At 42.2% G+C, this 26,106-nt stretch overlaps 1 protein-coding gene across 1 annotated transcript in view; it reads left to right on the plus strand.

The window, feature by feature from the left end:
- Positions 1-22,545, plus strand: part of LOC143768591 (dickkopf-related protein 3-like) — a 41,437-nt gene extending 18,892 nt beyond the window's left edge. Inside the window, exons 4-5 of the mRNA XM_077257228.1 lie at positions 5,792-5,948; positions 22,039-22,545. Of these exons, the coding sequence (XP_077113343.1) occupies positions 5,792-5,948; positions 22,039-22,411 (530 nt within the window). The 3' untranslated portion in view covers positions 22,412-22,545. The remainder of the gene's footprint in view (positions 1-5,791; positions 5,949-22,038) is intronic.
- The last annotated feature ends 3,561 nt before the right edge of the window (positions 22,546-26,106 follow it).

Here is a 26,106-nt window from a genome sequence, read left to right on the forward strand (position 1 = left end):
GCACAATTACAGTAGATAAAAATAACTTATTCTGAACCAAAGATGGTGACACGTATGCTTTTTAACAAGGCTTACATACAGAAAGAGAAAGAAGAAGGGAGGGATTCCTGACATCAGCACTACATCAGAGTCACATGGAGAGAGGGAGGGCAACTTCTAAAAAGGGCAAACCCTATTGCAAGGCAGCATTGTTGTGAATTTGGTTTCTGGGCTCCCCCGGTGGTTTCTGGTGGTACTGCACTTATGTGCTTCATCTCCTCTGTTCACCTGTTTCCATCAGGATGTGGGAGTTGTCTATTTAGCCTTGCTCCTCAGTCATTTCTATGCCGGCCAACAATGTTACCAGAAGCCTTTCTGTTGCATGTTCCTGCTCCTAGACTACTATCAGCTAAGTTGGACCTTGAGTCCTAAGTTTGTTTTGCATTTTTGTTCCAGTTCTCTGTGTTTGAATTTTTCTGAGGCTGGAAGCTCTTGTGAGCTGAAATTGCCACTCTGGTGTCATGAGTTGATATTAGAGTCTTAAAGTAATTTCAGGATGGTGTTTTGAAAGGGTTTTTCAGCTGACTGTGTAGTTCCCTTTTCTGTCTTCCTACTATCTAGTAAGCGGACCTCAATTTGCTAAACCTATCTTCATACTTCGTATGTCAATTTCCTCTAAAATCACCGACATTATATGTGGGGGCTACTGTCTGCCTTTTGGGGAAAATTTCTCTAGAGGTAAGCCAGGTCTGTATTTTCCTCTGCTAGGGTCAGTCAGTTCTCCGGCTGGCGCTGGGCGTCTAGGGATAAAACATAGGCACGCTACCCGGCCACTGTTAGTTGTGCGGTAGGTTTAGCTCACAGTCAGCTCGAGTTCCCATCTTCCAAGAGCTAGTCCTTTGTATGCTTTACTACGGTCTCTTGCCATTGAGAACCATGATACAGCATAATAGAAACACAATGATAATACAATACTGCCTGTATGATTCCTGAATGATGGGACATGACAAAGAATGACCCGACAAGGTCAATGTTATAGAAAGAAATGTCAATGGTATAGTTTTATCAATTGAAATATGTCAAAGTGAATGAACACCATCTAAATCAAATCAATATTTTGTGTAATCATCCTTTGCCTTCAAAACATCATCAAAGCATCAATTCTTCTAAGTACACTTGTAATCGGCAGGGAGATTGTACCAAACATCTTGGAGAACCAACTACAGATCTTCTGCAGTTCTCGCTTGTAGAAATTCTTGAGTGTCTTCACTTAATCCCAGACAGACGCAATGATGTTGAGATCAGGGCTTTGTGGGGCCATATCTTCATTTCCAGTGTTTCTGGTTCTTCTTTATGCTGATGAAATAGGGCGCCTGCAAGTGTTAGGGACATGGAAGGAGCCCCTGGTCCCGGTCACCCAACAGCTGTGTTGTGACACCATAAGTCATCGAAGGCATACAATTCCCGGACGCTAGCTGCTTGGATTGTTCATAAATGCCACAAAATCATTGTTGTTGACAGTGCATCATCTTGTGTAATCCTGGGATATGCTGCCAACAACATACGTGCTGTTTGGGACCCCATATAGTTTTGTCGGCCCTTGTGAATTGGCCATTAAATGAGCGCTGCTCTTGTACAGGTCTTTCTCAAAAAATTAGCATATAGTGTTAAATTTCATTATTTACCATAATGTAATGATTACAATTAAACTTTCATATACTATAGATTCATTATCCACCAACTGAAATTTGTCAGGTCTTTTATTGTTTTAATACTGATGATTTTGGCATACAACTCCTGATAACCCAAAAAACCTGTCTCAATAAATTAGCATATTTCACCCGACCAATCAAATAAAAGTGTTTTTTAATAACAAACAAAAAAACCATCAAATAATAATGTTCAGTTATGCACTCAATACTTGGTCGGGAATCCTTTGGCAGAAATGACTGCTTCAATGCGGCGTGGCATGGAGGCAATCAGCCTGTGACACTGCTGAGATGTTATGGAGGCCCAGGATGCTTCAATAGCGGCCTTAAGCTCATCCAGAGTGTTGGGTCTTGCGTCTCTCAACTTTCTCTTCACAATATCCCACAGATTCTCTATGGGGTTCAGGTCAGGAGAGTTGGCAGGCCAATTGAGCACAGTAATACCATGGTCAGTAAACCATTTACCAGTGGTTTTGGCACTGTGAGCAGGTGCCAGGTCGTGCTGAAAAATGAAATCTTCATCTCCATAAAGCATTTCAGCCGATGGAAGCATGAAGTGCTCCAAAATCTCCTGATAGCTAGCTGCATTGACCCTGCCCTTGATGAAACACAGTGGACCAACACCAGCAGCTGACATGGCACCCCACACCATCACTGACTGTGGGTACTTGACACTGGACTTCAGGCATTTTGGCATTTCCTTCTCCCCAGTCTTCCTCCAGACTCTGGCACCTTGATTTCCGAATGACATGCAAAATTTGCTTTCATCAGAAAAAAGTACTTGGGACCACTTAGCAACAGTCCAGTGCTGCTTCTCTGTAGCCCAGGTCAGGCGCTTCTGCCGCTGTTTATGGTTCAAAAGTGGCTTTACCTGGGGAATGCGGCACCTGTAGCCCATTTCCTGCACACGCCTGTGCACGGTGGCTCTGGATGTTTCCACACCAGACTCAGTCCACTGCTTCCTCAGGTTCTGGTCACCTCTTCTCGTTGTACAGCGTTTTCTGCCACATTGTTTCCTTCCAACAGACTTACCATTGAGGTGCCTTGATACAGCACTCTGGGAACAGCCTATTTGTTGAGAAATTTCTTTCTGGGTCTTACCCTCTTGCTTGAGGGTGTCAATGATGGCCTTCTTGACATCTGTCAGGTCGCTAGTCTTAAGGTACCGTCACACTAGGCGATATCGCCAGCGATCCGTGACGTTGCAGCGACCTGGATAGCGATATCGCTGTATTTGACACGCAGCAGCGATCTGGATCCCGCTGTGAAATTGCTGGTCGCTGCTAGAAGGTCTGCACTTTATTTGGTCGCTAGGTCGCCGTGTATCGCCGTGTTTGACAGCAAAAGCAAGGATACCAGCGATATTTTACACTGGTAACCAAGGTAAACATCGGGTTACTAAGCGCAGGGCCGCGCTTAGTAACCCGATGTTTACCCTGGTTACCAGCGTAAAAGTTAAAAAAACAAACAGCACATACTCACCAGTGCGTCCCCCAGCCTCTGCTTCCTGACACTGACTGAGCGCCGGCCCTAAACTGAAAGTGAAAGCACAGCGGTGACCTGTGCTGTTAGGGCCGGAGCTCAGTCAGTGTCAGGAAGCAGAGGCTGGGGGACGCGCTGGTGAGTATGTACTGTTTGTTTTTTTAACTTTTACGCTGGTAACCAGGGTAAACATCGGGTTACTAAGCGCGGCCCTGCGCTTAGCAACCCGATGCTTACCCTGGTTACCCGGGGACCTCGGCATCGTTGGTCGCTGGAGAGCGGTCTGTGTGACAGCTCTCCAGCGACCAAACAGCGACGCTGCAGCGATCGGCATCGCTGTCGCTATCGCTGCAGCGTCGCTTAATGTGACGGTACCTTTACCCATGATGGGGGTTTTGAGTAATGAACCAGGCAGGGAGTTTTTAAAAGCCTCAGGTATCTTTTGCATGTGTTTAGAGTTAATTAGTTGATTCAGAAGATTAGGGTAATAGGTCATTTAGAGAACCTTTTCTTGATATGCTAATTTATTGAGACAGGTTTTTTGGGTTATCAGGAGTTGTATGCCAAAATCATCAGTATTAAAACAATAAAAGACCTGACAAATTTCAGTTGGTGGATAATGAATCTATAATATATGAAAGTTTAATTGTAATCATTACATTATGGTAAATAATGAAATGTAACACTATATGCTAATTTTTTGAGAAGGACCTGTATAGTCAATCAGCGCTCACTTATTGGCAGAAATCAACCGGTGTATAAATGGGCCTTTCCAGTGACGTCCTAGTGATTATTTTAGTCCGGCAGGAACATTTATCACCTTAGGACATAACACTCCTCATTGTGTTCGCCTGTTTTGACAGGAAATAAAACCACGTTTGTAAGATGTGAGCTTTGCAAACAGAGAAATCTGATATCTTAACTTGTCGCTCTGTTGTTTCTTTTGCTCTGTTTACAAGTCAAATGCAACAAAACCTGATGTATCACCTGAGATTAGGATCTGTCCATTGTGGGTGCGGAATATCAGGGATATTTAGTTTCATTGCCTCCATTATTTACTGACACACTTAAAAGATTTGTTTCTGAAACATGAGAATCGGATTCTTATAGGAAACTGTCCCTACTCAAACAAGTGACCTAGCGAGCTGACAGGCATCAGCCCCACTGCCCCTAATATAAAGCATGTAATATTAGGTCTATGGTGACTACAAGACGAGGCTCCAATGTGATCACTCCTCTATTTAGAATAGAACCTTTACTCCTGCTCATTCACAGCTTCTTTGTGCATGGTTAGGATAAATACTACAGAATTTGTAGACTTATGTGCCCATTGATATCGGATTAAACCAGTATTTAATGTTGGTGTCCAAACTTTCCATCCCAAACAGTGAAAAAAGGATTGGGCTTGTAGGATCCTTTGTTTCCTTTATTCCGATCTCCCTAATGAAAAAGCTGTGCATTCATCTACCTAAAGGGGTTGTCCAGCCACCTTAAAAAAATAGCTTAAAATGCTGTAAAATAATGGAACAGGTAATATTTGCATAACAGATCTCCCGCTGGTCTTCACAGATTTCCCTCTGGGGCCAACACTTCTTGGATCCCACTGTTTTATTGTTCTCTCTTTTCCTGCACTAACACGTTGATGGTTGTAGTCAATCACTTGTTCAAGTGGTAACATGTCACCCATGCAGCCAGTGATTGGTCATATATCAGTATCAACATCATCGCTGGATCAAGAAGGACAGACCGGCGATAGACCCTGGAAATAGTGGAATGGGAGCAATCGGTAAAGTGGTTATTACTCCTATTCTAGTTGTCACATCTCCACCAGGATCTGCTCCTGCGACGTCTTCTTCTGCCGCCAGGTTCCACCACATTCATTCTTCCGGTAGTGCTGGCGACAAGCTCTATACAGACATTTAGATTAGGGGCAGGCTCTATCTGACCATGTAGATTAGGGTGGCTAGGACCTTAAGTGCCACCCAGTCAGACAGTATGGGTGTGTGCTCTCCAGCTGGAGTTATCAGCTCCCTGCTCCAGCCAATTGGAGAGCACCACACCCTACTGAAGCTTCCAGCTTACTGCTGGAAGCTGCCAAATATAGCCTTATGCTCCCCTGGTTTATTCCGGTCTGTTTTGTTTCTTGTTTTGATCTTGGCTTGTTTCTGACTAATCTTACGGATTCTGATTTTGTACCTTTGGTGCCTTCTTGGTTCTGTTCCGGGTACCTGACTATTCCTTCCAGCCTGCTCCACCCAAGAGCAGTTTATTCCATGGCCCCATCCCAGGGGCCCCCATTTAAGCCCAGGTCCTTGCACAGGGCAACCCCTGGTACATAGTCAGTGGAGTAGCTTACATGAAGCCAGTCGATGGTAGCCATTTTAATGCTGCCAGGCGACCACTGACAGAACTCCATTACAATAGCATTCTAAACGTGGTTTGAACATATATTTTTTATAGGTGACTGGACAATTTCTTTAAAAATATTCCATACAATTTATCAATGACAGTAGATCAATATTGTAATTTTTCATTCCTGCTTATGATTGCATACGTTACATTTACTTGTAATTCTTCTGCTATTCTCTATGCATTAACTCTAGAATTTTTTCTTTTCACAGCACTTCCATTCCCAATATGTTTACCGTTTCCATCTGAAGGAGAACAGTGTCGTACCCAGACCAGTAGCCTTTTAAAGTTTATAACCTTTGGGGCAGATTATGATTTGGGTTTGCCACGCTGTCCTTGCGCTGAAGGTCTGGTGTGCACCAGAAAAGGGTATGCTTACTAATAAGGCTTCTGTAACACAGACATTTGTGAAAATATACATTAACTTAGCATTATCATTACTAGGTACTAGAGACTTTGGTATTCACATGCAAAATATGTAAATTATCATACTATTGTTTTCATATGTGACAGAAAGGCACTTAGATTCCTCAAACACCAGAGTTGCTTATGTCACGGTAAAATTTGGTCTGTTACTTCCACTAGGGGGAGCTGGTGTGCTTACCATTCATTTACATATTGAACTCAACAATGTGCTCCCTCTAGGGGAACTCAACAATGTGCTCCCTCTGGGGGAACTCAACAATGTGCTCCCTCTGGGGGAACTCAACAATGTGCTCCCTCTGGGGGAACTCAACAATGTGCTCCCTCTGGGGGAACTCAACAATGTGCTCCCTCTAGGGGAACTCAACAATGTGCTCCCTCTAGGGGAACTCAACAATGTGCTCCCTCTAGGGGAACTCAACAATGTGCTCCCTCTAGGGGAACTCAACAATGTGCTCCCTCTAGGGGAACTCAACAATGTGCTCCCTCTAGGGGAACTCAACAATGTGCTCCCTCTAGGGGAACTCAACAATGTGCTCCCTCTAGGGGAACTCAACAATGTGCTCCCTCTAGGGGAACTCAATAATGTGCTCCCTCTAGTAGAACTCAATAATGTGTTCCCTCTAGGGGAACTCAACAATGTGCTCCTTCTAGGGGAACTCAACAATGTGCTCCCTCTAGGGGAACTCAATAATGTGCTCCCTCTAGGGGAACTCAACAATGTGCTCCCTCTAGGGGAACTCAACAATGTGCTCCCTCTAGGGGAACTCAACAATGTGCTCCCTCTAGTGGAACTCAATAATGTGCTCCCTCTAGTGGAACGCAATGTGCTTGTAACCTTTTTTGCTTCATGGGGCAGAAATGGTGCGGGAAAATCTGCAACATCAAAAACTCATCAAAAGCGCATCGTGAGAACATAATCTTATTCTACAAAGATGCATGGTTGCATTTTTTATTGCTTTCTATGGATGCAAGAATTGACATGCCACAGATTTAAAAAAACTCTGCAGTTTTCCTGTTAAGTTGGGCAAAAAAACAAGTATGTGCTTTAGATTTCTGATTTTTTTTTTTGCTGTCTTTAAAAAGTAGCTTTTAATTTGCATTAAAAAAACACTGGGGAAATAAAACACTACAAAAACGCAACTTATGAACATAGCCTTAACTCCTGTAGCCTGATGCACGGCCCTGCGTCAGGTGCGATCCCGCAAACCGCCCATACATATATTGCGTGACAATAGCACAGGCTCACAGCGAGCTCCTAAATGATCAAATGAGGGTGTCAGCTCTATATGAGGGCTGACCTTCTGGGGCAATGCCCACGAACAGTGCTAGCGCCTATCACAAGTGTTTAACCCCTCTGATGCCTCTGTCAATGGTGATAGCGAATATCGATCAGCATAGCAGAGGGAGGGAGCTCTGTCTCTGCTTCCATCTGCACAATTGCAATCGCGTTGTGCCAATGGTCTTCATGGTGACAACTGGCCAAAAGGTGGCTACAGGGTCACCCAGGGACAGTGGCCTGTAAGCTCCTGCTTAGGGCAGGAGCTGACATGCCTCCTTTCTGCCTGTGATGCACTGAGCTAATGCCCTGCAACGCAAAAGCATTGCATATTATTAGGGTATGTGTCAACGTTCAGGAAACGCTGCATAGAGCCGCAGCGTCAAACATGCAGCATCCAGATGTTACAGCATAGTGGAGGGGATTTCATAAAATCCCTTCTCCACTATGCAGTAAAACACGCAGGCGGCAGACCCGCATAAACGGACATGCGGCGTGTCTTTTCAGAACGCAGCATGTCTGTTTACAATTCGGCGACGCTCCGTCACCGCACCATAAATTTACCATAGACTATCATTAGATGCGGTTAAACCGCATCTAATGATTAGTGAAATGCGTAGAAACTGTGTTAATGCAGCTGACTACCCATGTCACATGCGGTCTTACCTGTCCCGCCGCCGGAAGCCCCACATCCACTGCAGTTCTCATGGTAACATAAGTTCTCACGATAACTTAGCTTACCGTGAGAACTGCGGTGCACGTGACCGGGGGTTATCTCCGGTCACACTAGGCTGGTTCTCACGATCAGCTGACTGTGAGTGCTAGAATGTAGGTGATCGCTGGACAGTTATCTCCAGCGATCATCTACAAGCTCTGCTATGTCTGGATGTCAGGCATCTACATGTAGCAGAGCTGGACCTGTCGTGGGACACTTGTTATGGGATATATGCGGACAGGGAGTATGAATTTGTTTTTTTTGTTTTTTTTTTGCTTTTCTGCAGGACAAGGGTCTTCAAGAGGATTGAGCGTACAATAAAGATATGGTCAAAAAGTGTGTGTAATCATTTCATTAAAATACTTTTTTCTAGTGTTTTATTTACACTTTACTAGGATTAATAATGGATAGGCGTCTTATTGACGCCTCGCCATTATTAACCGGGCTTAATGTCACCTAAGGTGTCATTAACCCCTTATTACCCCATATTCCAAGTCTACTCGGGAGTGGGAAGAGAGGCTAAGTGCCGGAATTGGTGCATCTTATAGATGCGCCATTTCTGGGGTGGCTGGGGGCTGGTATTTGTAGCTGGGAGGGCCACAATATCCATGGTCCCTCTCTAGGCTATGAATATCAGCCCGCAGCTGTCTGCGTAGCCTTTCTGGCTATAAATTTTAGGGGGACCCCGCATCATTTTATTTTTGGGGTCCCCCTATTTTTTATAGCCAGTAAAGACTACGCAGACAGCTGTGGGCTGATATTCATAGCCTGGGAAGCTTCATGGGTATTAACCCCTTCCCAGGCTACAAATATCAGTCCCCCAGGCACTGGCTTTCCCTCTCTGGCGCAGAAAATTGCGCGGGAGACCACGACATTTTTTTCAATTTTTATTTATTTATTTATTTATTTTAATTAAACATATTGCATTTAAGGCCAGAGTAAATACCCGACACTGCTGCGGGCACTCAGGACCAGAGCGTTCAGCTGCATAGAAATACATGCAGCCACACACTCCGGTCCCGAGTGCCCGCGGCAGTGCCGGGTATTGAAGCGAGAGACTTGTGTGAGTTTCTCGCGAGTGTGACCCCAGCCTAATGCAGATTTCATGGATGTATGTGTCTTTACTTAAGGCGGGGATCACACATGTGAGAAACTCAGACGAGTCTCGCATCTTAATACCCGGCACTGGCGCCGGCACTCGGGACCGGAGCGTGCGGCTGCATAGAAATACATGCAACTGCAAGCTCCGCTCCTGAGTGCCGGCGGCAGTGCCGGGTATTAAGATGTGAGACTCGTCCGAATTTCTCGCATGTGTGATCCATCTATCGTATCCATCCATCTATCGTATCCATCTATCTATCGTATCCATCTATCGTATCTATTAATCTATTATCTATCTATTATCTATCTATCAATGTATCTATCTATATATCTATATATAGATAGATATATCAGTAGATAATAGATAGATATATCGATAGATTAGATTAGATTAGATAGATATACATCTATCATATCTATCTATCTAATCTAATCTATCAATATATCTATCTATTATCTACTGATATATCTATCTATATATAGATATATCGATAAAGTCCAAAAAAGAAGGCAGCACTCCATTTTCCATATAACTGTGCAGACTCAGAGTTTAATCAGACCACATGTCTGTGCAGCTACGTTTCGGCTCTGATTGAGCCTTTCTCAAGCAGTGGTTACATCAGCTGTGTGCATATTTATACCTTTTTAACATGATCCTTAATAGGTGCCATTTGTGTTCAATAAAATGCAATACAATTCTAAAATCCTTCACATGTTCAATTTGCCCTCTAGTGGTATCTTTGTAAAGTGCATATGTGCTTTTGTGTAAAATAGGTTATATATTAGTAAACTAATCCATCCAAACATTGTACTGTATATATTATGTTCATATTCCACTTGTTCTTACCCCCAGTGTGACCCGCTACTAATGGAGGACAGCATTTTTCTCAGCGTTCCTACAATTCAACTGCGCATGTCCAGCGCGTCAGATAACTATGTCGGGCTGCCGGCCAATCCAAGTATCAGAATACCGGCGCATGCGCAAATGCGCTATATGTCGCCATCTTTGTAGTGGATTATGGATTAGCATAGGATGATATGCCACTACAAAGATGGCGACATATAGCGCGTTTGCGCATGCGCCGGTATTCTGATACTTGGATTGGCCGGCAGCCCGACAGTTATATGACGCGCTTTTTGGACTTTATGCATTTGAGTTAACCGGTGAACAGGTTACCTGGAGGAAATTGCACCCGGAGATAAGTTTAAAGTTTGTGCTGTTCCTTTTTTGTGAATAGATATATCGATAGATACATTGATAGATAGATAATAGATTAATAGATACGATAGATGGCTACGATAGATAGATATGATAGATATCTATCTAGCTATGTGTGTAAACATTATTCTTCAATGGAGTATGTAAATGAAGAGGTTGGACAAGAAATGACATCACAATTTTTTTTTGTATATCTTTATTTAGCTTACAAAAACACACACAAATCCGCATGAAAAACGCAGGTGACCTGCCAGTGACCTCAGGTGCAGATTTGGTGCAGATTTTACCTGTGTCAAATCCAGAGCAAATCCTGATGCAATCCTGAACGTGGACATATACCCTTAGATCAGCGTTGATGTCCCATCCTGGGACAAGGTAAAAAAGTAAACTAAAAAGTTTAAAAAATATTAAAAAAAATAAAAATCACAAGATAAATCAACAAAAAAAAAGTGAAACAATATTAACCAAATAAATACATTTATGTAAAAACAAAAAACTAACAGACATATTTGGTACTGACATGTCTGGAACAACCTGACCTATAAAACTGTCCTACTAGTTAACCCATTTAGTGAACACTGTAAAAAAAAAAAAAAAAACTATGCTTTTTCATCATTTCACCACACAAAAAGTGGAATAAAAAGCGATCAAAAAGACAAAGGTAAATAAAAATTGAATCTCTGAAAACGTCATCTTGTTCCGCAAAAAATAAGCAGCTCCATCAGCGGAAAAATAAAAAGTTAAGTTATAGCTCTCAGAATAAAGTGATGCAAAAAAGTTTTTTTTTTTTTATAAAATAGTTTTTATTGTGTAAAAGCGCCAAAACATTAAACATTTCTATAAATGTGGTATCGCTGGAATTGTACTGACCCGAAGAATAAAACTGTCATGAATTTTACCATAAGTGGAACAGCATGAAAAAATAAACAAATAAAATATATCCTGAATTGCTAGTTTTTGTTCATTCTGCCTCCAAAAATTGGAATAGAAAGTGATCAAAATATTATGTGACCAAAAATGGTACCAATAAAAATGTCAACTAGTCCAGCTAAAAAAAAAAGCCGTTGTATGACTGTCAGGAAAAATTTGGAAAAATTCTAGCTCTCAAAATATGGCGATACAAAAACTTTATTTTGCAATAAAAAAAAAAATCTTTTAGGCCGGCCTCACACTAGCGAGTTTTACGGACGTATGAGCGCATAAACTACGTCCGTAAAACTCGCAAAATAAACGGCACAATTATTCTCAATGGGGCTGCTCCTATTAGCCGTATATTACGGTTCAGTATTATACGGCTTTCTACGGCCGTACAAAATCGCAGCATGCTGCGTGTCACCGTATTGCGCAAAAAAAATCGCCAATGAAAGTCTATGGGGGCGAGAAAAATACGGATTCCACACTGACCACCAGTGTGACTTGCGAGAAATACGCACCGGTGTTAGTGAAAAGTCGGTAATTCAATTGCCAGCTTTTCATTTCTCCTTCCCAAACCCGACAGGATATGAGACATGGTTTACATACAGTAAACCATCTCATATCCCTTTTTTTTTTGCATATTCCACACTACTAATGTTAGTAGTGTGTATAGTTACATAGTTACATAGTTATTAAGGTTGAAGGAAGACTGTAAGTCCATCTAGTTCAACCCATAGCCTAACCTAACATGCCCTAACATGTTGATCCAGGGGAAGGCAAAAAAACCCCATGTGGCAAAGAGTAAGCTCCACCATGGGGAAAAAAATTCCTTCCCGACTCCACATACGGCAATCAGACTAGTTCCCTGGATCAACGCCATATCAAGGAATCTAGTGTATATACCCTGTAACATTATACTTTTCCAGAAAGGTATCCAGTCCCCTCTTAAATTTAATTAATGAATCACTCATTACAACATCATACGGCAGAGAGTTCCATAGTCTCACTGCTCTTACAGTAAAGAATCCGCGTCTGTTATTATGCTTAAACCTTCTTTCCTCCAGACGTAGAGGATGCCCCCTTGTCCCTGTCTCAGGTCTATGATTAAAAAGATCATCAGAAAGGTCTTTGTACTGTCCCCTCATATATTTATACATTAACATAAGATCACCCCTTAGTCTTCGTTTTTCCAAACTAAATAGCCCCAAGTGTAATAACCTATCTTGGTATTGCAGACCCCCCAGTCCTCTAATAACCTTGGTCGCTCTTCTCTGCACCCGCTCCAGTTCAGCTATGTCTTTCTTATACACCGGAGACCAGAACTGTGCACAGTATTCTAAGTGTGGTCGAACTAGTGACTTGTATAGAGGTAAAATTATGTTCTCCTCATGAGCATCTATGCCTCTTTTAATACATCCCATTATTTTATTTGCCTTTGTAGCAGCTGCCTGACACTGGCCACTGAATATGAGTTTGTCATCCACCCATACACCCAGGTCTTTTTCATTGACGGTTTTGCCCAGAGTTTTAGAATTAAGCACATAGTTATACATCTTATTACTTCTACCCAAGTGCATGACCTTACATTTATCCCCATTAAAGCTCATTTGCCATTTATCAGCCCAAGCTTCTAGTTTACATAAATCATCCTGTAATATAAAATTGTCCTCCCCTGTATTGATTACCCTGCAGAGTTTAGTGTCATCTGCAAATATTGAAATTCTACTCTGAATGCCCCCTACAAGGTCATTAATAAATATGTTAAAAAGAAGAGGGCCCAATACTGACCCCTGTGGTACCCCACTGCTACCCGTGACCCAGTCCGAGTGTGCTCCATTAATAACCACCCTTTGTTTCCTATCCCTGAGCCAGCTCTCAACCCACTTACACATATTTTCCCCTATCCCCATTACTCTCATTTTATGTAACAACCTTTTGTGTGGCACCGTATCAAAAGCTTTGGAAAAGTCCATATATACTACGTCCACTGGGTTCCCTTGGTCCAGTCCTGAACTTACCTCTTCATAGAAGCTGATCAAATTAGTCTGACATGAACGGTCCCTAGTAAACCCGTGCTGATACTGGGTCATGAGGTTATTCCTCTTCAGATACTCCAGCATAGCATCCCTTAGAATGCCCTCCAGGATTTTACCCACAGTAGAGGTTAAACTTACTGGCCTATAATTACCGAGTTCAGTTTTTGCCCCTTTTTTGAATATTGGCACCACATTTGCTATACGCCAGTCCTGTGGTACAGACCCTGTTATTATGGAGTCTTTAAAGATTAAAAATAATGGTCTATCAATGACTGTACTTAGTTCCTGCAGTACTCGGGGGTGTATCCCATCCGGGCCCGGAGATTTGTCAATTTTAGTTATTTTTAGACGCCGCTGTACTTCCTGCTGGGTTAAGCAGGTGACATTTAATGGGGAATTTTTATCACTAGTCATTTTGTCTGCCATGGGATTTTCTTTTGTAAATACTGATGAAAAAAAGTCATTTAGCATATTGGCTTTTTCCTCATCCTCATCCACCATTTCACCCAGACTATTTTTAAGGGGGCCAACACTGTCATTTTTTAGTTTCTTACTATTTATATAGTTAAAGAATATTTTGGGATTATTTTTACTCTCTCTGGCAATGAGTCTCTCGGTCTCAATCTTTGCTGCCTTGATTTGCTTTTTACAGAATGTATTTAATTTTCTGTATTTATTTAATGCCTCCTCACTACCTACTTCCTTTAATTCTCTAAATGCTTTCTTTTTGTCCCTTATTGCGCCCCTTACAGCTCTATTTAGCCATATTGGTTTCCTCCTATTTCTAGTATGTTTATTCCCATACGGTATATACTGTGCACAGGTCCTATCCAGGATGCTAATAAATGTCTCCCATTTTCTTTGTGTATTTTTGTGTCTCAGGATATCGTCCCAGTTAATTGCACCAAGATCCTCTCTCATCCGTTGGAAATTTGCCCTCCTGAAGTTTAGTGTCCTTGTCACCCCCCTACTACCCATCTTATTAAAGGTTACATGAAAACTTATTATTTTGTGATCACTATTCCCCAAGTGACCCCCAACCCTTATATTTGATATGCGGTCTGGCCTGTTGGTTAATATTAGGTCTAGCAGTGCCCCCCTCCTTGTTGGGTCCTGAACCAGTTGTGAAAGGTAATTGTCTCTCATAGTTGTCAAAAACCGATTACCTTTGCTGGAACTGCAGGTTTCTGTTCCCCAATCTATTTCAGGGTAGTTGAAGTCCCCCATAATAATGACTTCTCCTTGAGTCGCAGCTTCATCTATTTGCTTTACGAGGATATTCTCCATTGCTTCCATTAGTTTTGGAGATTTATAACAAACCCCTATCAGTAATTTATTATTTTTTCCCCCTCCCCTTATCTCCACCCACAGAGACTCTACATTTTCATTAGATTCACCTATATTATCACGCAGGATGGGTTTTAAGGTCGATTTTACATACAGACACACCCCACCCCCTCGCTTATCTGTACGGTCATTTCTGAACAGGCTATAGCCCTGCAAGTTAACAGCCCAGTCATGGCTCTCATCCAGCCACGTCTCAGATATCCCCACCATGTCATAATTATGCTCCAACAACATTAGTTCTAATTCATCCATTTTGTTGGCTGGGAACTTTTTCCCACGCTCCAGGTCATATGAGGACATCCACCAGGGGGCGCATCACCGCGACTGAAGGAAATGTAGGTCAATGACCTACATTTCATTCATTCGCTGGGGAATTACAAGCACGGAGCACAGCTGCATTTAGCAGGGCTCCTGCCTGTAATATTAGTTAACCCCTTCAGATGGATTACTTCGTGGGACGAGACGGTTCACCAGAAGGTATGTATCTTGTGCGTTTATTATTTTTCCAAGCGAGGGTGTTCCTGATGGATTGAGAGAACAATAAATTATTACAACAACCGCTGTGTTTATTTCATTAAAAAATGGTACCAATAAAAATGTCAACTAGTCCAGCTAAAAAAAAAAGCCGTTGTATGACTGTCAGGAAAAATTTGGAAAAATTCTAGCTCTCAAAATATGGCGATACAAAAACTTTATTTTGCAATAAAAAAAAAAATCTTTTAGGCCGGCCTCACACTAGCGAGTTTTACGGACGTATGAGCGCATAAACTACGTCCGTAAAACTCGCAAAATAAACGGCACAATTATTCTCAATGGGGCTGCTCCTATTAGCCGTATATTACGGTTCAGTATTATACGGCTTTCTACGGCCGTACAAAATCGCAGCATGCTGCGTGTCACCGTATTGCGCAAAAAAATCGCCAATGAAAGTCTATGGGGGCGAGAAAAATACGGATTCCACACTGACCAGCAGTGTGACTTGCGAGAAATACGCACCGGTGTTAGTGAAAAGTCGGTAATTCAATTGCCAGCTTTTCATTTCTCCTTCCCAAACCCGACAGGATATGAGACATGGTTTACATACAGTAAACCATCTCATATCCCTTTTTTTTTTGCATATTCCACACTACTAATGTTAGTAGTGTGTATAGTTACATAGTTACATAGTTATTAAGGTTGAAGGAAGACTGTAAGTCCATCTAGTTCAACCCATAGCCTAACCTAACATGCCCTAACATGTTGATCCAGGGGAAGGCAAAAAAACCCCATGTGGCAAAGAGTAAGCTCCACCATGGGGAAAAAAATTCCTTCCCGACTCCACATACGGCAATCAGACTAGTTCCCTGGATCAACGCCATATCAAGGAATCTAGTGTATATACCCTGTAACATTATACTTTTCCAGAAAGGTATCCAGTCCCCTCTTAAATTTAATTAATGAATCACTCATTACAACATCATACGGCAGAGAGTTCCATAGTCTCACTGCTCTTACAGTAAAGAATCCGCGTCTGTTATTATGCTTAAACCTTCTTTCCTCCAGACGTAGAGGATGCCCCCTTGTCCCTGTCTCAGGTCTATGATTAAAAAGATCATCAGAAAGGTCTTTGTACTGTCCCCTCATATATTTATACATTAACATAAGATCACCCCTTAGTCTTCGTTTTTCCAAACTAAATAGCCCCAAGTGTAATAACCTATCTTGGTATTGCAGACCCCCCAGTCCTCTAATAACCTTGGTCGCTCTTCTCTGCACCCGCTCCAGTTCAGCTATGTCTTTCTTATACACCGGAGACCAGAACTGTGCACAGTATTCTAAGTGTGGTCGAACTAGTGACTTGTATAGAGGTAAAATTATGTTCTCCTCATGAGCATCTATGCCTCTTTTAATACATCCCATTATTTTATTTGCCTTTGTAGCAGCTGCCTGACACTGGCCACTGAATATGAGTTTGTCATCCACCCATACACCCAGGTCTTTTTCATTGACGGTTTTGCCCAGAGTTTTAGAATTAAGCACATAGTTATACATCTTATTACTTCTACCCAAGTGCATGACCTTACATTTATCCCCATTAAAGCTCATTTGCCATTTATCAGCCCAAGCTTCTAGTTTACATAAATCATCCTGTAATATAAAATTGTCCTCCCCTGTATTGATTACCCTGCAGAGTTTAGTGTCATCTGCAAATATTGAAATTCTACTCTGAATGCCCCCTACAAGGTCATTAATAAATATGTTAAAAAGAAGAGGGCCCAATACTGACCCCTGTGGTACCCCACTGCTACCCGTGACCCAGTCCGAGTGTGCTCCATTAATAACCACCCTTTGTTTCCTATCTCTGAGCCAGCTCTCAACCCACTTACACATATTTTCCCCTATCCCCATTACTCTCATTTTATGTAACAACCTTTTGTGTGGCACCGTATCAAAAGCTTTGGAAAAGTCCATATATACTACGTCCACTGGGTTCCCTTGGTCCAGTCCTGAACTTACCTCTTCATAGAAGCTGATCAAATTAGTCTGACATGAACGGTCCCTAGTAAACCCGTGCTGATACTGGGTCATGAGGTTATTCCTCTTCAGATACTCCAGCATAGCATCCCTTAGAATGCCCTCCAGGATTTTACCCACAGTAGAGGTTAAACTTACTGGCCTATAATTACCGAGTTCAGTTTTTGCCCCTTTTTTGAATATTGGCACCACATTTGCTATACGCCAGTCCTGTGGTACAGACCCTGTTATTATGGAGTCTTTAAAGATTAAAAATAATGGTCTATCAATGACTGTACTTAGTTCCTGCAGTACTCGGGGGTGTATCCCATCCGGGCCCGGAGATTTGTCAATTTTAGTTATTTTTAGACGCCGCTGTACTTCCTGCTGGGTTAAGCAGGTGACATTTAATGGGGAATTTTTATCACTAGTCATTTTGTCTGCCATGGGATTTTCTTTTGTAAATACTGATGAAAAAAAGTCATTTAGCATATTGGCTTTTTCCTCATCCTCATCCACCATTTCACCCAGACTATTTTTAAGGGGGCCAACACTGTCATTTTTTAGTTTCTTACTATTTATATAGTTAAAGAATATTTTGGGATTATTTTTACTCTCTCTGGCAATGAGTCTCTCGGTCTCAATCTTTGCTGCCTTGATTTGCTTTTTACAGAATGTATTTAATTTTCTGTATTTATTTAATGCCTCCTCACTACCTACTTCCTTTAATTCTCTAAATGCTTTCTTTTTGTCCCTTATTGCGCCCCTTACAGCTCTATTTAGCCATATTGGTTTCCTCCTATTTCTAGTATGTTTATTCCCATACGGTATATACTGTGCACAGGTCCTATCCAGGATGCTAATAAATGTCTCCCATTTTCTTTGTGTATTTTTGTGTCTCAGGATATCGTCCCAGTTAATTGCACCAAGATCCTCTCTCATCCGTTGGAAATTTGCCCTCCTGAAGTTTAGTGTCCTTGTCACCCCCCTACTACCCATCTTATTAAAGGTTACATGAAAACTTATTATTTTGTGATCACTATTCCCCAAGTGACCCCCAACCCTTATATTTGATATGCGGTCTGGCCTGTTGGTTAATATTAGGTCTAGCAGTGCCCCCCTCCTTGTTGGGTCCTGAACCAGTTGTGAAAGGTAATTGTCTCTCATAGTTGTCAAAAACCGATTACCTTTGCTGGAACTGCAGGTTTCTGTTCCCCAATCTATTTCAGGGTAGTTGAAGTCCCCCATAATAATGACTTCTCCTTGAGTCGCAGCTTCATCTATTTGCTTTACGAGGATATTCTCCATTGCTTCCATTAGTTTTGGAGATTTATAACAAACCCCTATCAGTAATTTATTATTTTTTCCCCCTCCCCTTATCTCCACCCACAGGGACTCTACATTTTCATTAGATTCACCTATATTATCACGCAGGATGGGTTTTAAGGTCGATTTTACATACAGACACACCCCACCCCCTCGCTTATCTGTACGGTCATTTCTGAACAGGCTATAGCCCTGCAAGTTAACAGCCCAGTCATGGCTCTCATCCAGCCACGTCTCAGATATCCCCACCATGTCATAATTATGCTCCAACAACATTAGTTCTAATTCATCCATTTTGTTGGCTGGGAACTTTTTCCCACGCTCCAGGTCATATGAGGACATCCACCAGGGGGCGCATCACCGCGACTGAAGGAAATGTAGGTCAATGACCTACATTTCATTCATTCGCTGGGGAATTACAAGCACGGAGCACAGCTGCATTTAGCAGGGCTCCTGCCTGTAATATTAGTTAACCCCTTCAGATGGATTACTTCGTGGGACGAGACGGTTCACCAGAAGGTATGTATCTTGTGCGTTTATTATTTTTCCAAGCGAGGGTGTTCCTGATGGATTGAGAGAACAATAAATTATTACAACAACCGCTGTGTTTATTTCATTAAAATACTTTTAAATCATGTGTGTGTGTGTTTTTTAACCCTTTCGTACTATTGGATTAATAATGGATAGGTGACATAATTGACGCCTCTCCATTATTAATCTGGCTTAATGTCACCTTACAATAGCAAGGTGGCATTAACCCTTCATTACCCCATATCCCACCGCTACAGGGAGTGGGAAGAGAGTGGCCAAGTGCCAGAATAGGCGCATGTTCCAGATGTGCCTTTTCTGGGGTGGCTGGGGGCAGATGTTTTTAGCCACGGGGGGGCCAATAACCATGGACCCTCTCCTGGCTATTAATATCTGCCCTCGGTCACTGGCTTTACCATTCTGGCGGAGAAAATTGCGCGGGAGCCCACGCCAATTTTTTCCGCCATTTAACCCTTTATTTCAGCAGCTACAGCGCTGAAATTTTGCACATACACACTACTAACATTAGTAGTGTGGAATATGCAAAAAAAAAGGGGATATGAGATGGTTTACTGTATGTAAACCATGTCTCATATCCTGTCGGGTTTGTGCAGGAGAAATGAGAAGCCGGCAATTGAATTACCGGCTTTTAACACATATCGCGCTGAATGAAATCTAAATACAGAATATATATATATGTGTCTCAATGACATATATATATATATATACTGTATATATGTTTTCCCGAACATTTGAGCACATAAATCCATTAGATGTCGGTTTTGCAAGCCTGCGCGAAAATCTCGCAGTACGGATGCCATACGGATTACATACGGAGGATGCCATGCGCAAAATACGCTGACACACCCTGACTACGGATCAATATTTTGGGAACATTTCTCCGTATTACGGCCGTAGTACGGACGTATAATACGTGGCGTATTGTCTTACGCCCAGTGTGAGGCCGGCCTTAGTGTGTGACAGCTGCCAAACAGAAAATCTGTAATCGCAGCGACCTGATGAATAGTCGCCTAATCACTTACACCCATGAGAAATGGTCTCCCAAAGATTGCAGTAAGGCTAGGCGCACATTTATCCTGCGCTCTGCGCTGAGCACTTACTTTGGTGTTTCCGTGTTAATCTCTGAAATACGTGATTCAGACAGAACCTCTGGCGGAAGATTCCCTATAATGAGGCAGATGGAGGCAATGTGGACGCTGTCTGGCCGCTTATGATCCAGCGGTTTCTGTCTTTTTAGGCGTGCATAAAAGCAAAGTCTGCCACAGATTTGTGCACTTCTGAAAAGGACACCACTGACCAGAGGTCAGACGGCATACAGAGTAGCTCTGCTTCCTCATTATAGTGAATGGATCCCTCAGGGGTTTCATCTGAATCACATAATTTGGAGATTTATTTGGAAACCAAGATGTAAGTGCTCAGCGTAGAGCGCAGGATAACTGTGATCCTAAATGTTGTCTAAAATGTTCAGAACAAAAGCTTCAACTCAATCCGCAAAAAATAAGCAAGTCCCCACTCAGGTCTGTTATCTGTTAACAGAAATATAGGGGCTTCTATGTTACTGGTAGTACAAAGGCTCTGAAAAAGTTCTAAGGCTCCACTCCCCCAAAAGAAATCCAGTTAATTTTGCTTTCCCAAATCCTTCTCTCCCTTATGGACTCCACAGTGTGCCTAAACCGCAGTTAGCATCCACGTTTGGCATTTCTGTAGTAATGAGAGCCCGCCTAATTTACGAGTGCATGTCTCCAGAAGCATGGGCTGGGCACAACGTGCTGGTCATTACATTGGCAGATTTGCAATTTTCACTCAGCAATATTTATTACTGCTTGCTGCTGGTAAATACACGTGGAGTCACCTGTAGATAAATTCCTAGAGTGATGTAATTTCTAAAATGGAGTCACTTGAGGGGGCTTCTGCTCTTCTGGCACTTAGGGGCTACAATAACGTGTTTAAGAGTCAGATAGCCCTCCTTCCCTCCAGAGCCTTGTCGTACGATTAAGTAGCACTGTACAGCCATTTATGGAGTATTGCCACATTCAGCAGAAATTGTGTGACAAATTTTGGTGCAATTTTTACCCATTTACTTATAAGACAATGTAAAATCAGGAGCTAAAACAACATTTTTATGGTAAAAATGTAATTATTATTTTTTCACTGCCCAATTGGGTCTATGACACACCTGTGGTGTCAATGTGATCACTGCACCCCTAGATGAATTAATTGAGGTATAGTTTATGACATGAGGCAATTTATTTTTTCTGGGGGGGGTTCTTCTGTTCTGGCTCTTCAGGGGCTCTGTCAATATAACATGGCACCTGCAAATCATTCCAACAACATGTACACTACAATATGTTGCTCCTTCCCTTCTGAGCTTTGCACTGTGCCTTAAAAGTAGTTTTTAACCACATATGAGGTATTGGCGTACTCAGGAAAAATTGCGTAGCATATGTTGAGGTCTATTTTATCTTATTATCTCTTTTGAAAATTGAAAATTTGGGGCCAAAGTAAAATTTTAGTGTAAAAAATGCTAATTTTCCATGGACTCTTTATACTAACAATTGCTCATTTTGCCCTTCTACCCAAATAATTCTTCTCTTTTCAATTTAGTCTATGACATCACGTGATTAAAAAGTGATGAGCTGGATCCTTGTGAGCTCTATCCTTGTGAGCTCTATGTAGAAACAGGAGGTCAATTTTCCCTGTATGAGTCACTGCAAAAGTCAATGGCAGGGAGAGGAAGGAGAAGCTGGGTCAGGAGTTGAAGCGGGGAATGATAAAGGCAGGGACAAGAAACTTCCTGTTTCTACATAGAGCAGAGAAAAGAGAAGAATCAACTGGGTAGAAAGACAAAACGAGCAATTGTAATTACACAATGCTATAGAATATGATGACTGCAATATATTAAGAGGATACAAACGTTGATGGGAAGAGGAGGATGAGGGCTTCTTTAACTGTAATAGTGTTCTTATCATTAACAGAACCATGTTCAGTCTGCCAATTTTATTTCTTTTTTGCCTTCTACCATGTCACATCAGTGTTCCTCATGTTTCCATTTCCAGAAACCTAATATCTACTTGCGAGAAGCCAGATGAAGTTCTAGACTTCACAAACTACAGCGAAGACTCTTTATTTCAACCGATGGTCCGAAGAGATGAGGAGTTGAACTACTATGACGCAGATCTTGTCCCTTGGCCCTCCCAAGATGACCAGATAGCTTTTGCTGACTTTCCAAAGACAGGTGACGTGAACAAGAGATACATAAGAAGTAACTTTCAAATATTCAATACTGACTCGGGTGACGACTTGAAGGAAGAAAATCTTAATTTCGATGATCGTGTAGATGAACCAGGTGATCCAAGTGAAGCGGATTTCCAAGAGCTCAAACAACTTGCTAGTGAAATGGGACAATATTTCAGTCCTGGTTTCTATTAGTTATATTTTTAATTTTAGTTTATGGTGTTATTATGCTGCTGTTTTGTCACAATTTTGTTTTAATTTTATAAAATTGATACATTTGCAATAATTTGTTGTATGTCATGTGGGCTGAATAAAATGTTTCCATCACATCAAAAGATATGAGTAATGTAATTTTTTTAAATCAGAATGTTACTGGCTCATTGGGTGGAAAAAATGCATTGAAATACAGGGTCGGACTGGCCATCCTGCATTTCTGGCAAATGCCAGAAGGGCCTGTCTGGTCGTGGGCTGCCTTGTCTGCTATGTTGTTAACAGAATCGGTGTTCTCAAGACACCCATACTGTTAAGAGTTGGGATGGAGCACAAAGTCAATGCCTCCGTCACTTACCCCAGCAGGCCATTCTTGCTTTCCTCGATCCATGATAATATTAGTAATATATCCCATCTGGTGCTTGGAAACGGGAACAACATCGGCCTGTATGATTGCAAATGCCAGGGCTGAATTTCAGTCCCAGTCTGTACCTGTTAACTTAACTCCTGGCACACCCACAGATCAACAGCTAGGTAGTTTCCACTGGCTCCGGACCGGTGTCTGCTCCATTTGGAAGTCCCAGCACCACTGCTGCCTTTTATTGACCGCAAAGGTCAAGTGACTATAAAAGCGCGTCACCAGAGAGACAACTAATAATGCCATCCTGTACTCACTCACTTGACTGCTATTATAGGCCACTGCACTGCTTTGACAACGCTTCCGGCTCGAATACCTCGAGAGCAGTTTGCGCTTGATTCAACGGGGCACCAGAAAATGGCCATGTTCGCGATTTTCAATAAAACCATTGATATTTTTTTCTGTTGGATAACCCTTTCAATTCAATTGATGGAACTGTATGAGGATCTTCTGCTTACTACTACTTCCAGACCACACAAAAGCGATAAACATCTGGCCGGTCCACGTTTTACTCTGCGGTGACATTCTAAAATGTCCCTGCACAGAAAAGCTTCTGCACACAATTGTGTAGCTGCAGGAGCTGGCTGTCATAGCTGAGCTCCCCATAGAGAAGGCAAGGAGGGTTTGTTACCATCTCTCCCTTCCCTATTGCTGTATACAAAGCGCTAAACAAGCATTGCATACACAGCATACAGGAAGCACTGACAGTGCTTCCTCTTCAGGACCCAGTGGTCATGTAATTACTGGGTTTAGGATGGAAGCAGGAGCTGCTGAATCCTAAGAGACTCAGTCAGCTCTGTTATGCAGCCAGGAGGCTGCATTTCCACTATGGCTGATGCTAATGTACTTTTCCCAGTTAGAGTAAATCAAATTTAAGAATGATTGTTACACAAAGAGGAACACGTTTTAAATTGTGGTTTAGTGGTTGTTTGTGGTTATAAAAGAAAAATGTGAGACCAAGAGGAAAAGGTTGCTATATTATGTGAGCACTGCTGTGAAGGAGGAGGAGAGGCCGGTTCCAAGTACAAAAGGAGTTATTGAACTATGCATTTCACGGACAGTCCATCTCCTTCATTAGGTGTGGTCAAACAGGAAGTCATTCCTGACCCCAATAAACGGCGAAGATGATGTGACATTTACATCTAGGCCACTACTCCCTTGCTTGGACAAACTTCCAATATGGTGTGTATGTATATGTATGTGTATATGTATGTATGTATGTATGTATGTATGTATGTATTATATATATACATAGTGAAAAATAAAGTAAATGTCTATTTTTCCTTAAACATCTGATAAAAATCAAAAAGAGGGTATGAAAATAACAAAACTTGTGCTCCACGTATCATAAAAAAATTATTTGAGTATCTAAATGAGAAAAAAAATGTTTTAGCTTTTTAAAACTGCATGAATGAAAAAAAAAACCCTGAAAATGTGTCTGGCCAGGAATGGGGGTAGACATAATTTCTCATGAATAATCTTAATGTAATCACAAGCAGGATTATAGATTAGAAATAAGCAAAAAGTATTGCATTGTCCTGGTCCTACATCCCGTCCAATCCTCCGTGGCAGCCTGAAAAGGGCAGTTTTCAGTTCTGTGGCTCCCATCATGAGCCAGGGATCCTGGGTTCCTCTGCCATTCACCAGACCTCATCAGTCATCATGATGTGCGTCACACAGTAAGTGCCAGTGGCGCCCAGGATGCCGGGTCGGAGAAGCTGGCCGCAAAAATGAAGATTGCCCTCATCCTGCTACCACTTAGGACGGGACCACAAGCCACGACTGGACCACAAGCCAGGCCAGCACAAGTGTTTTGCTGAACTCTAAAATATATACCAGCTGAAGAGCCCGGCGATGTCCGGACATAGTAACCAACTGTGGGTAGTTATAACAAATTATAATGATTATCCTCCATCCCATAGTCCAGTGCCCATATACCCATTCTGACATCGTCACCATGGCAACTTATTATGACGTCACCATGGCAACCTATTATGACATCACCATGGCAACCTATTATGACATCACCATGGCAACCTATTATGACAGTTACCATGGCAACCATTATGACATCATTGTTACCATGGCAACCTAGGACATCACCGTCACCATGACAACATATTATGACACCACCGTCACCATGGCAACCTATCATGATGTCACCATGGCAACCTATTATGACATCACGTCACCAAGGCAACCTATTATGACATCACGTCACCAAGGCAACCTATTATGACATCACCAAGGCAACCTATTATGACAACTTTAGTTTCAATGGCTGCCAGGGGCCTAATGGGGGGCCCTGTCGGTATTATCTTTGTACTTCTATGAAGCCCAAACTATGGAGATTACTATATAGTGCAGTATAGTAATGCAGTATAATAAAAGCAATCAATTATAGACAGGGGTGGGATTCAAATTTTTAACAACAGGTCCTCTAAGTCGCGGCGGCCGGAATTTTGGCCACGCCCATTTTCAATAACCCCGCCCATACTAATAAGCCATGCCCAGTGGCACGATTCATATTTTTTGAAGCAGTTTGTCTCCCTTAATGACAAGAATACGTTGTGACATACGGTATTAAAGTCATTCAAAGAAACAAACGACTAAAGCAAATGTACTGCACAGGACAATTGTCCGTGTACAAGCTCTATAGAGCGCCTGTTCTCGAGATCATGGGGGTCCCAGCGGTCAGACTCCAGCGACTACAAAGCTCTCGGGAATGGGGATTACTTGGCATAATCCATTTAAATGGGTTTTCCAATATAAACCAATATTAACCCTCCCAAAGATCAATGTCGCCTCTCCAAGAACAGGACAGGAGGAGTGGTACTGTGCAGTGTATATATACAGGACAGGAGGAGTGGTACTGTGCAGTGTATATATATAGGACAGGAGGAGTGGTACTGTGCAGGGTATATATACAGGACAGGAGGAGTGGTACTGTGCAGTGTATATATACAGGACAGGAGGAGTGGTACTGTGCAGTGTATATATACAGGACAGGGGGAGTGGTGCTGTGCAGTGTATATATACAGGACAGGAGGAGTGGTACTGTGCAGGGTATATATACAGGAGGAGTGGTACTGTGCAGTGTATATATACAGGACAGGGGGAGTGGTGCTGTGCAGTGTATATATACAGGACAGGAGGAATGGTACTGTGCAGTGTATATATACAGGAGGAGTGGTACTGTGCAGTGTACATATACAGGAGGAGTGGTACTGTGCAGTGTATATATACACAGGAACGGAGGAGC

The sequence above is a fragment of the Ranitomeya variabilis genome, chromosome 4 (genome assembly GCF_051348905.1).
Source record: "Ranitomeya variabilis isolate aRanVar5 chromosome 4, aRanVar5.hap1, whole genome shotgun sequence".
NCBI classification, from domain to species: domain Eukaryota; kingdom Metazoa; phylum Chordata; class Amphibia; order Anura; family Dendrobatidae; genus Ranitomeya; species Ranitomeya variabilis.